This window comes from Myotis nattereri (assembly GCF_964212035.1).
Source record: "Myotis nattereri genome assembly, chromosome: 13".
Lineage (NCBI taxonomy): Eukaryota > Metazoa > Chordata > Mammalia > Chiroptera > Vespertilionidae > Myotis > Myotis nattereri.
The window spans coordinates 37,438,318-37,450,854 of record NC_138088.1 but is presented as its reverse complement, the minus strand read 5'-3'; the positions used below and the strand labels follow the sequence as shown (position 1 = coordinate 37,450,854).

The 12,537-nt window shown below is 38.1% G+C and overlaps 1 protein-coding gene across 1 annotated transcript in view; it reads right to left on the bottom strand.

Moving 5' to 3' along the window:
- The window catches only part of KIF11 (kinesin family member 11), a gene marked incomplete at its 5' end in the record, with an annotated part of 46,181 nt that extends 34,606 nt beyond the window's left edge, over window positions 1–11,575 (bottom strand). The window contains 7 exons of the mRNA XM_081105221.1: window positions 768–858; window positions 2,481–2,605; window positions 2,728–2,913; window positions 3,903–3,981; window positions 4,069–4,166; window positions 4,471–4,603; window positions 11,499–11,575. Of these exons, the coding sequence (XP_080961347.1) occupies window positions 768–858; window positions 2,481–2,605; window positions 2,728–2,913; window positions 3,903–3,981; window positions 4,069–4,166; window positions 4,471–4,603; window positions 11,499–11,575 (789 nt within the window). The remainder of the gene's footprint in view (window positions 1–767; window positions 859–2,480; window positions 2,606–2,727; window positions 2,914–3,902; window positions 3,982–4,068; window positions 4,167–4,470; window positions 4,604–11,498) is intronic.
- Window positions 11,576–12,537: the final 962 nt, after the last annotated feature.

Sequence of the window (12,537 nt, the reverse complement as noted above, 5' to 3'; positions counted from 1 at the left end):
CTATAAAAATATTGTCTAGAAGTACAAAATTTCAGGCTGCTCTCTGAAGGGATCAAGAATAAAGTAATAGAAGAGAACTACCAATCCCGCTTCTGGGTAAATATCTTAAGGGAATGAAATCAGTATGTCAAAGAGATATCTGCACTCTCATGTCCATTGCATTATTCAGAATAGCCTAGATGTGGAAACAACCTAAGTGTCTGTCAATGGATGAATAGATAAAAATATGGTATATACACACAATGAAATATTATTCAGCCATGAGAAAGAAAATTCTACATGGAGGAACTTACACAGACATTATGCTAATTGCAAAAAACCAGACAGAGCAAGACAAAAAAACAAATACTGTATGATCTCACTTATATGTGGAATCAGCGAGGAGGGGGAGAAAGTCGAACTCATAGAAATGGAGAGTAGAATAATGGTTATCAGAAGCAGAGAGGTCGGGGAGATAGGGAGAAGATGCTGGTCAAAGGATAAAGACCTTCAGTGTTAAGGTGAGTAAGTTCTGGGGATCTGATATACACTAGTACAGTTAATAATACTATACTGAAATTTGCTGAGAGTAGATCCTAAGTTTTGTCACCAAAATAATGATAATAATGTGAGGTAATTAATGTGTTAATTTGATTGTGGTAATCATTTTACAAAGAATATGTATATCAAATCATCGCACTGTCCACTTTAAATATATAATTTTATTTGTCAATAAAGTTGGAGTAAAAATACAAGAATGAAACAGTGGTATTTAGGTAGATGCTTACCAAGTTCAACTTTCCAATTTTAACAAGCTCCTCTCCATCAATTGTAGTTTCTTTCATATGTATTGTAACAGAGAAAACCGAGTGGGAACGACTAGAAAAGATCAAGTTACACAGTCATTATAATACAAAATATTATCTGTTTTCTATAAAATATTAAAAACATCTAAATCCACAAAAGTAAAGAAAGATCTGCCCTGACCAAGTAGCTCAGCTGGTTAGAGCATTGTCTGCATGTGGCAAGGTTGTAGGTTCGATCCCTGTCAGGGTTCATACAAAAATCAACCCATGAGTGAACAAATAAGTGGAACAAATCAATACTTCTCTCTCTCTTTCTCTCTCTCTCTCCTTCCCTCTCTCTCTCCAAATTCTATATAAAATTAAGTTATAAGCCAATCAGAATGGAAGTTTCATTTTATGACTGATTTATAGCTTAAGTTTTAAAAATGGAAAGCTATTATAGGAAAATGTAAATTTAAAATTAGGATATTAATTACTTTCATGCATTTTTTTCTTTTTTTTTTTTTTTTTTTTTTTTTTTTAAATATATTTTATTGATTTTTTACAGAGAGGAAGGGAGAGAGATAGAGAGTCAGAAACATCGATGAGAGAGAGAAACATCGATCAGCTGCCTCCTGCACATCTCCCACTGGGGAGGTGCCAGCAACCAAGGTACATGCCCCCGACCGGAATCGAACCTGGGACCCTTCAGTCCGCAGGCCGACGCTCTATCCACTGAGCCAAACCGGCTTGGGCTATGCATTTTTTTCTTTAAATGCATATATATGTTTATATAGTTGCAATTATAATTGCTTATAAAATTGCAGTTATAACTGTAGAAATTTTCAATAAGGGAGCAAAGAAATAAGAGATCTAGTCCTAATAATCATTTTGTAGCTCAAGGAAATAGATATTCAGATAAATTCACTTATTTACCCAAAGTCACATATTTAACTAACTGCAGAACTGGAACTAAACACAAATACCTAATTCCCAACCCACAACTCTTTCAATTACACTCTGATGTTTCCTTCAAAGACCAACAGGAAAAAACTCACTTCTAACTTGGTAAACTGCATTTGTAGAATTTGGGATTTATCCTATAGAGGGCGCTATCAAATATGGCCTTTTGTCCCCTTGAAAGTTAGTGATCATCCGTCTTCCTACATTAACAAGAAGCCATTTGGGAAAAAAAAATCATGTTGTACAACCTAAATATATACAAATTTGTTAATCATACCTAAATAAAGTTGAAAAAAAGAAAATAAAGTCATTTGACTTTCTTCTAATCCTTCCTCAAACCAAGGTTTTTCAAACTGTGTTCTAAATATACACGGTGGCTTCAGAAAAGTGCTCAGAGTAAACCTTCTTAAGGCTGAAGCTCTAAGCCTCTGAGCGTTCCATCCCAAATTAAACTATAGCAGCCATATTTTAATCTCGGCTCCCATGTACAATTTCACTTAGCAGATTAAAAAAATCTACTTTAAAATAGTTTAATGCTTCTGCTCTAGTTCAACTCGTCCTTGTTCTCCTTTCAGTATTCTTCCAATATTGGGGCTTCCCTATAAATCTCAAACCAATTACTAAGGCATGCAATCTAGCATAAAATCTAGGTATGTGATTCACATACTTTGACCACCCCAATTTGACTTTCCCCAAGTTTGTAATTTTTCCTAAAAAGAAAATGGAGAATGAGGAAGACAATGGGTTTCTTACCTAGAGTATGCATTCATCAGTGTTGCTGCAGTTGTCCTTTTTGCTGCTCCCTTCTCCAAAATTTGATAAACTTCATCCTTGTTGTGTACTGTAATTTCTTCTAAACCTTTGATTATCACTCCTCTCTGACAGAATATTTTTAAAAAGCACCCATTAGATTGCTTAACACACACACACACACATACACACTTCTCAAAGCATCACACAGTAAAATTTGCAAATATTTCATTCTCAAAGACTGAGTTACCTTGTTACGTGGATCATCAAACATCTGTAGTCTCTCAGAAACATCAGAAGATGGATTAAGGAGATCAAAAAGTTCTTCATTATAGATTTCCAACAGAGACACTTTGACTGAAAATTCAGTACCATTAGCAGTAAGTTTCTCAAAAATCTGATGAAGAGTACGTGGAATTATACCAGCCAAAGGATCCTGAAATTGTAATATTAATAAGGACTAAAATAAATGGAATTAAAACTGTTAAAAAAAAAAAAAAAGCTAACCTAATGTTAGAAAAACCAAGTCATTTACAACAGTCTATATAAGAGTAATTATTCTTCATACCTTCTACTAATCTGCCATGCCTCCCAGACACTTTATGCCTGAGCATTACACAAAAACCAACTGAACTGAGCTGCTTATAAAGCCAAGTTCAATAATCCTTTCAACTTTTCTCATGAATATATACCACCACCATTTTAATCAGAAAAAAGGGCCCATTAAAAGTATATTCCTTAATTCTGACATAAACAGGACTGTTTCTCAAATTTGTAAGTATCCTTAATACAATAGTTAAGAATCCCTAAATTTTGAAACTGTGCCTTAAGCCTATTCCATATCTCCTAGTTACAATTCCATGTATATATAAAGTTAATGCCTCAACTATGTAAACTCTAGGGAAAAAGGACCTACCCAAATGTTAATAATTTGAAAACTGACTTAGTCATTAAATCAATTGAAACATTTGGTGAAAATCATTGTGAAATGTACTGTTTGTCCTCTACTATATTCGACAATGCAGTAATCTTATTTTCTTGAACACACAAGGTGATCGTTAATAAAGTGCCGTACTGCCCTTGCTATGGTAACTTTATGAGATTCATTCCCTCGTTGCAAGGTCTTCCCCTTCAAGTCACACTCACATTTCACTTTTCCACAATATTCTGCTCCAACTACTCTGCCCCCTCTCTTAGCACTTAACTGTACCATACGTATTGGCCCAGTCTCTCCCAATGAGACAATATGTTTCTTAAACAGAAGCCATACCATATACTTTAATTTTACTAGAGTAGTAGTTAATCCTAAATTCCCACTTAACATGGGTACTCCTTCTCTATTTGAAGACAAAGTCCTTCAACCAAGTTTTATTCAGTTATATTTCAGCTACTTTAGAGACAGAGTCTGTTATAAGCAACAAATACCTCCTCCCAAGTATATTCTTCATTAGGTGACCTTTCCCCTTCCATTGTAAAGGTTTTTCCAGTGCCAGTTTGGCCATATCTGTCAAGATGAACAAAAATGTTAAATAAAAACCAAACATAGACATCTAAACCTTTTCATCAATGTGAAAAATAATGTTTCACTCACGCAAAAATAGTGCAATTATAGCCCATAATAACTTCATCCAGAATTGGACAAACAATACTTCGATAAACATCTATTTGTTTAGTAGATGCGCCAAAAACCTATAAAGGAAAAAAATCAAGCTGAAGGTGGGTAAGGGGAGTAGGGGAGAACATCTGTAATAGTGTCAACAATAAAAATAAAGTTTAAAAAAAATCAAAGCATTTCTTCAATAAAAAAATTCTTAATTACCCACTTTAATAATTTTATTTTTAATATATTAACTCATTCAGCTCACTAGAAACCACTGACAACTCTAAGTCAACTGAAATTTATCATTGTACACGAGAACCTAGAGGATATATGTATACTAGGTTAACTTTACATTAGCGAATAACAGAGAAGTAGCAGCATCTTAAGAAGTACCATATCAAAAGTGTATGTTTTCCTTGAGCTCTTGTCAGCCAATCCTCCAGTTCGTACACTGACTTCTTTTCGTACGTGATCACATTCTACTACAGAATGGGCGCTAGCTTTCCGCTCTGCCAAATTAAATGGTCTATAAAAAGAAATACATAATGTTACTCAAGAGCTTTTAGTTATCATGTTACTGATGAACTTTTCATTAATACCTTAGACAAGAACAATGTGACATTTTGACTGCATTACTGGTGATAGGGACTAAATGGGAGCTAAGTGATACTGCTAAAGCTAACAGAATTTTAAGGGTTTCAATTCCCAGAAATAAAATTAGCTTTTTAAATTTTCAAAGTTATGTAAAACATTACAATTCTGACAGTTTCTTAGAGTAGATGCTAACAGAATTAACTTGTAAAAAATGTCACACATATTTTTCAGAATTCCATTTCCACTAATTCTTAGCATCTGATCGTTAGGTTATGATGTAGTAGAAAGAACATGCCAAATTTGTGTTCAAAATACGAACCTGCCAGTGGGTAACTGAACAAAATCAAAAATAGATACAAAAAAAATGACTAATGCATAGAGTCCTTACTATGTGTCAGGCACTCACTGTTCCAAGTGTTACATGTGGTAAAACTCAGTTTGTCCTCACAGTGAGGTCTGGTGGAGAACGGTGACATAACACAAATGATTATAAAAGAGGTGATGTTTAGAAAGGGTATGTAAGAGGCACTGTTAGGAACATAGAGCAAAGATTTCATGTGATCCTGATTGGGACAGGGCAGGGTGGAGGAGGCATGGGTGATGGCAAAGACTTCCTGAGGAAGTAATCTTCTAAGCTAATTCCTCCTTAGGCATTTCAGTACAGTGAGGCCTCGGAGCCAGTCTGCTTGGGCAATGTAGCACTTTGCGTCTGTTTCCTCATTTGAAAAGTGGGCCTAGTAATACCACCAACCATTATAGTACCAACCCACCAGCAGTGTAGGGCAAGAAATTCCTAGTTTACTGTTTCCCCAGAGTCTGCTACTATGCTAGCAACCAGTAGGCACTCAAACATGTTAAATTATATTGCTTAATAAATGTCACCCTAAGAGGAATGATGGGAAAACTAAAAACAAACAAAAAACAGCCATAGTCCACATAGTAGCACCCAGAAGATATTTAACACACATCTGGGCAAAAGGGAGAGATGTACTCTTGACCTGAGTTCATTTTCCCCAATAAGTATCACATATTATGGAAGGACATGCCAAATAAGAAATTATCTTTCCCCTCATCACTAGACAAGCCAAGTTGCTTTATTTTAAGGATACCACAATGTACTTTGGCATGCCCCACTCCTTAGCATATTTTTTGTTGTTGTTAATCCTCAATCGAGGATATTTTTCCATTGATTTTTAGAGAGAGTGGAAGGGAGATACAGAGAGAAACACATCAATTGGTTGCTTCCTGCACACACCCTGATCCAGGCGGGGATCGAGCCTGCAACTGAGGTAAGTGCCCCTGACCAGAATGAAACCTGGGACCCATCAGTCTGTGGGCCGACACTCTATCCACCATTGAGCCAAACTGGCTAGGGCTCCCTAGCATATTTTTTATTGATCAGAAGATCAAATGTGTGATCCTAGGAAATTTCACTTAGCAACTCCCAGGTAATATCTGGTAATGCTGTCATCTGCCAAATGTACTGAAACCTAAACAATGCACGCGTAATCCACAGCATGCATTATTAGAAGTCCAACAAAACTAAGTCAAAACCAATTTATACTGAGAGGCCAAAGAGTATAAAGTAGCATGAATTCTCATGTGCTTAAAGCTTTTCCAATTAGTCTACTATTCTTAGCAACCTTGAATCTCTTGCATGTGATTAAGTTACCAAATGGATACATTCAGGCTGTCAGGACAGAGTAGTAAAAATTCACACAGATCACACATTCCCAAAAGTTATCAAAACTCCCAGAGGAGCTTTAGGGACTCATTGTATTACAAAAAAAGAGTACTACCAAGCCACTATTTTCCTATTCTGATTAAAAACTGCAGGGTTTCTGCTGATGACATTAATAAACCCATTGATTCCTTGGCCTCACTAGTGTTCTATTAAAATTCAAACAGTCGCCCTAGCCAGGTAGCTTGGTTGGTTGGACCGTTGTCCTGTACACAAAAGGTTTTGGGTTTGATTCCCAGTCAGGGCACATAACTAAGATGCAGGTTCAATGCCCAGTTGGAGCAAGAACAAGAGGCAACTAATAGATGTTTCACTCTCCCTTCCTTTCTCTAAAAATCAATGAAAATACCCCTCAGGTCAGAATTAAAACAAACAAACAAACAAAATAAACAAGTACAAATTGGCAGTTATAAAATAGTCAGGAGGATGGAGAGTTCAGCATAGGTTATTTATATATATATATATATATATATATATATATAGCTAATACGCAAAGTGTCCCCTTGAGAGTTTGACTGGGAGGCAGGAAGTTCAATCACTCGCTATGACATGCGCTGACCACCAGGGGGTGGTGCAGAACAAAGGAAAGCCCTGGCCTGCAGCCAGAAGGCCCTGATCTGCCCTGATCACCAGCCAGGCCTGGGGGGACCCTACCCATGCATGAATTTCATGCACTGGGCCTCTAGTCAATAATATTGTTATAAATCTATGTATGGGTACTAGATTTATGGGGGGATACTTCATAAGTCATATAAATGTCTAACTACTATGCTGTCTCTGTATACCTAAAACTAGTATAATATTAAATGTCAACTGTAATTGAAAAAAAATTTTAAAAAGGGGAGTAAAAGTGGTCTTGTGGAAAAGTGTTAAATTTATTCATTTATCCCATAAACATTCAGCAAGCATTTATTATGTGATAGATACTTTTCTAGGTATTTGGAATATAGCAGTGATCATAGCCAAGTTTCAGGGGGGGAAAAGCAAAACATCCAAAGTTCCTATTCTCAGGGCCCTTTCATCCAAGTGTGTGTGTTGGGGGTCAGGAAGAGATGAAAATCAAGTCAATATATTAGGTGTTGACAAATTTGAAATGAAAATAAAGCAGACCTGGGGATAGGAAATGATGAATGGGGAAAATAAGTATTTGCTGCTGTTATTTTAGAGTGGTCAGGGAAGGCTTCTCTGATAAAGATGATATTTAAACAAAATATATAAAGCGAGAGAGCCAGCCATGTAACTATTTTGGTGTAAAAGCTTTCCAGCCCTAGCCAGTGTGGCTCAGCTGGTTGGGCATCATCCGATGTAACCAAAGGTTGCTAGTTCGATTCCAGGTAGAGGGCATGCAGGAGAGCAGTGGATGGATATTCCACTCACATTGATGTTTCTCTCCCTCTCCCTTCCTCTCTCTCTAAAAATCAATAAAAAATATTTCCAGCATGGCCAGTGTTGCTCAGTGGTTGAGCATCCACCTATGAACCAGGAGGTCATGGTTCAAGTCCTGGTCGGGGCACATGCAAGGGTTGCAGACTCGATCCCCAGTGTGTAGTGTGCGGGAGGCAGCCGATCAATGAATTTCTCTCATCATCGATGTGTCTCTCTCTCTCTCCCTCTCCCTTCCTCTCTGAAATCAATAAAAACATATTTTTTTAGAAAAAAACAGATACTGGGTGTTAAACAGTGGTGGCAACAGCAACAGTACACTGGCAGATTCATTCCTCTACTTAAAACCTCAAACATTGGGCCACACAGTCTTCCTGACTTCAGGTAAAAGTTGTCCAGCAAAACAACAGCAAACACCCACAATATAGCCCAGGCAAGAACTGTGCAGCAGTTATGATTAGAAGCTTCCAGTGAAAGAATCAAGATTTCAGCAGCACCATGGACCTCATGTCCTACTGCGAGGAGTACGGCAGGAGTGACGCCTGGCTGACAAAATACCAACTACAGAAAACTTTTCCAAGGATAAAACAAAAACCCTTGCACCATAGTATAATGGACCAGTGGCACAGTCTTCTCTCAACAAAGCAAATTATAAGCAGCAACTCGAAGATTTTTACCTTCAGCTTATTTGTAACCTCTGCTAATAACTAAAATGATCTTAACTTGGAATAATGAACTCTGAAGTCTCTATTTTCCAAGTTGTCCTTTCTCTCAAATATCCTTTATAGATTTAATACAGAATCACAATTTTGTTTTCTATTTGGTAACTGGTGTCATATTGGGTTACTGTGTAAGGAAAGATGGTCTGGGCCTATTAAGAAATACAATGATATACTTTAAAATATATGAATACTTCAGATATGTTAAGACCTCAATTGCCTAAGCACTTTAGATTAAAATGCCAAAAATAACTTAAATCCTAAAATCTTTATATTATGATTTTAATAGGGTTTCTGCCAACCTGTAGGGGGAGAGGGTGTTTTGTGTATGTGTGTGTCTTTGTATCAAAGGTATTTCCTTATTAAAATTTTCCTCCATACTATCAGTTCCTCGACTCTAGAAGTTATATTATACCTTTATCTCGAGGTATTTATAGATAGAATAAAAACTTTTTTTCATATAGTTATTGTACAAGTAAAGAACATCCTAAAGGTTGTATTCAATATAATCAAGTAATGAAGTCAATCTCTCCTCTCCTGAAATCTTGCTGGCCTCCTAGGGTACAAAAAACTGTGTGAATTAAAAATTCAAAACTGGAAAAAAAAATAGAGAATAATATATGACAGAGATAATATGTGGCCTGAAAAGACTAAAATATTTATTACCTGGGCTCTTTACAGAAAAGGTTTGACCACCTTGAGGGCCTATTAAATTGATTTTTTTAAAAAAAATATATTTTGATTGATTTCAGAAAGGAAGGGAGGGGGAGAGAGAGAGAGAAACATCAATGATGAGAGAGAATCATTGACTGGCTGCTTCCTGCATGCCCCCTACTGGAATCCAGCCTGCAACCTGGGCATGTGCCCTTAACCAGAATCAAACCTGGAACCCCTCAGTCCACAGGCCGGGGTTCTATTCACTGAGCCAAACCGGCTAGGGCTTAAATTGTTATTTTACTAAAGATAGAGGACATATTTGTACTAGAAAGGCTACTTGAAACAAAGCAAAAACAAAAAAGTCAAGCTAATCTGATAAAACATCCTTTATACTATACAACCTAAGCACTTTTCATTAGTGATAAAGTAAAAGAAATCCCCTCTAAGCTAAAGCTTGAAATTTATGGGGATAATAAACATGAAGTTCAGGGTAATGTTTAACTCTTGGAGTAGAGGAAGAGGGTTGGGAAGTGGGGATGAATACACTGGAGCTCCAGCCCTAATGATTATTTTTGTTTCAAATCTGGGTGATGGCTATACAGATGTCTATTGCAGTATTCTTTACAACTTTTTATAGGCTTGACATATTTTGTAATAAAAAATAAAGAAAATAAAACCACACAGCAATGTAATATTGCCCTGTTGTAATATTAAAGGATCAAAATAATCTAAAATTTTTCATTTGTAAAACAGGCTGCTGATTTTTTAAAAAAACCTTCAGAACATAAACAACTATTAACAGAAGCCCTAGAATGCAACTGGAAATTCGACAAAAGGTTACTACTAAATTTCCTCTCTGGCACCTAGTTGAGAAGCAGCTATAGCCATTGACATCTACAAGTAAGTCACCAAAACAGACTGAAGGATAACCTAGGAAAGTTCATTGACACATTTTAGAAATAACATTTAATTTTAGAATACTTTTGGATTTACAGAAAATTTGCTGAAGTTGTTAAAGTTTTTAAAACAACAACAAAGAAAGAAATATGCAAAACACACATTCACCGGTAAACTGTGGAGCGCTTCTAAAAAGCTGAATAAATCAATCTCTAATTAAGCAACAGTTTGTACAAGTATGTTTTTCCTGTACCATCTAATCTTAACAGTGGGAAGTTATTAGGAAATAAATCAGCGGAGAGTTGAACACCTCCATCCACCATCCTGAGAAGGCTGTCTCCTTTGTTCTAGGGGAGACAAACTTGCAGCACAAGGCCATGGCTATCCTGGCTTAAGTAGTCTCCTTGACCTTTTAAAAACATAAACTCACTCTGTAACTTAATTTTAAAATGTAAATACAGTGATGTTTAGGAGAGATGAAGAAAATATTGCATCTAGAATAAACAGGTGATTGATTGCTTTTGAGGTGATGAAGAGGATGGCAATCCCAATCTAAGTACTAAAACATCTGCAAAATGGCTATGCAGGAGTGGCATATAAAAGTCACACATCTTTGTCGACATCACTTTTAAAAAAAGAACGCACTTTGCGGCTAAAAACAGCGATCAAATCCTCCTTCTGAATATAGCAGTTAAACTATAACTTCCGACACAAATATCTGGAGGGGACCAAAGTTTTGCAATCTCAAAATATGCCTTTTGGGATTTTGATTTTAGGCTGGTTATAAATGACTCGGGGGGGAATAAAACCTTCCCCCTTACCTACCTAAAAGAGTTCAGATATAAAAACCTGCTTGAAGGAAGGGAGCATTCGCCTTAGTACCATGATACACAATTAAATGTAGCAGACAGAAATCGAGCAAAGCCTGTTTGTTGATCTTCATTCTGTGTACCAGCTTCTGGGTGGTCCGGGAAGAGTTTGCTTTTTCCTCTACCAGTATATTGCCTCTTTCCCTTGGAAATCCCAGACCCCGACCCCCTTCTCCTTTGTCCCAAGTGGCATATTAAACCGTAAATGCCCAATGCATCTTGGAGCCTCATACTCTTGGCCTCCCTGCGTGTACTTCCATAATAAACTTTGAACATTCTCTCATGCTAACCCGTCTCACGTTAATTAGCCCCTAGCTACAAGGATTCAGAAGGTGCAAGGGAAGTGTCTGTGCACCCCCACATATCCTTTCTTCAGAAAAAGACACTAATTTATTCCTCACCGCGACAAGTGTCATTTTATTCAACAGAATGCGGGGGACTATGAAGCAGAAAGGTTAGGTCTCATTAGAATTAAAAAAAAAAAATCCCTCTCCTCCGACCGCGCAGGAGGGAGCCCAACAGCAAAGCCCGGCGTCCCGCGTCCCACCAGGCTCGCCCTACCTGCATCGCACCACCACCTGGATGTTCTTCCCCTTCTCCTCCTTCTTCTTCGTGGAGGAATTCGGCTGGGTCGCCATGACGGGACCCTCCGAGAAAACAAGGCCTGGTACCGGCGCGGGCTAGGATGCCCACCTCCCCAGCCGGGTGCGGGCGTGGCGGGGGGATCGACGGAAGCAGTTCGGCGTCCCCGCTCTCCACTGCGGGCTCTGACTGACCCCGAGGCAGTCCCGCACCAGCCGGGACCGTCAAATCAGCGATCTCGCCTCCGCCAGATGCCAGGAAACGGAGCAACGACTAGGCGCCTCAATTTGAAAAAAGAGCCCAGCCGCCCGGCCAATTGCAGAGCGGGCGCGCAAGGCACCATGGGACGAGACATCGTCACCAGAGCCCCGCCCTCGGGGCGTGGCCCACGGGAAAGTAAAAAGCTGGTACGTCCGTGCGGGGCTGGAACTCGTAGTCCAATGAGAGACTCCCGGGAGTAAACAAGATACTTTAACGCGACCTTGTTCAAATTACATAACAGCTCTAAACCAAAATTTCCTCATCTGCGAAATAAAAATAATAGCAACCGTTTCAGAGAGCTGTGTGAGGATTAATGAGCTAACACGGGTAACATAGCATAGATTAGAATATGTAGTAAGTGTTCAGGAAGACTGGCGATGATTATAATTACTATTAAAGAATTGACCCGGCAGCTGTGGTTCAGTGCAAGGAGGCAGCTGATCAATGATTCTCATTATTGACGTTTCTATCTATCTCTCCCTCTTCCTCTCTGAAACCAATAAAAATACATATTTTTAAAAAAAAGAATTGCAAGAGGGTGCTACAGAATCACAGAAGAGAAGTCCAAAGCGAGCCCCTATGTCGGAGGCAGCGTCCAGTATAGTCTTGAAGAATAATTAGGAAGAATATTTAAGAGAGAAGGCTACCACGGGTACCAACTCCTGATGAAAGTCATTTTTGAATGTCATTTTAGGACTCTGAATTTATCCTTTAACTGATGAGAAGTCATTGCCATTGATAAACGATTACAAACACG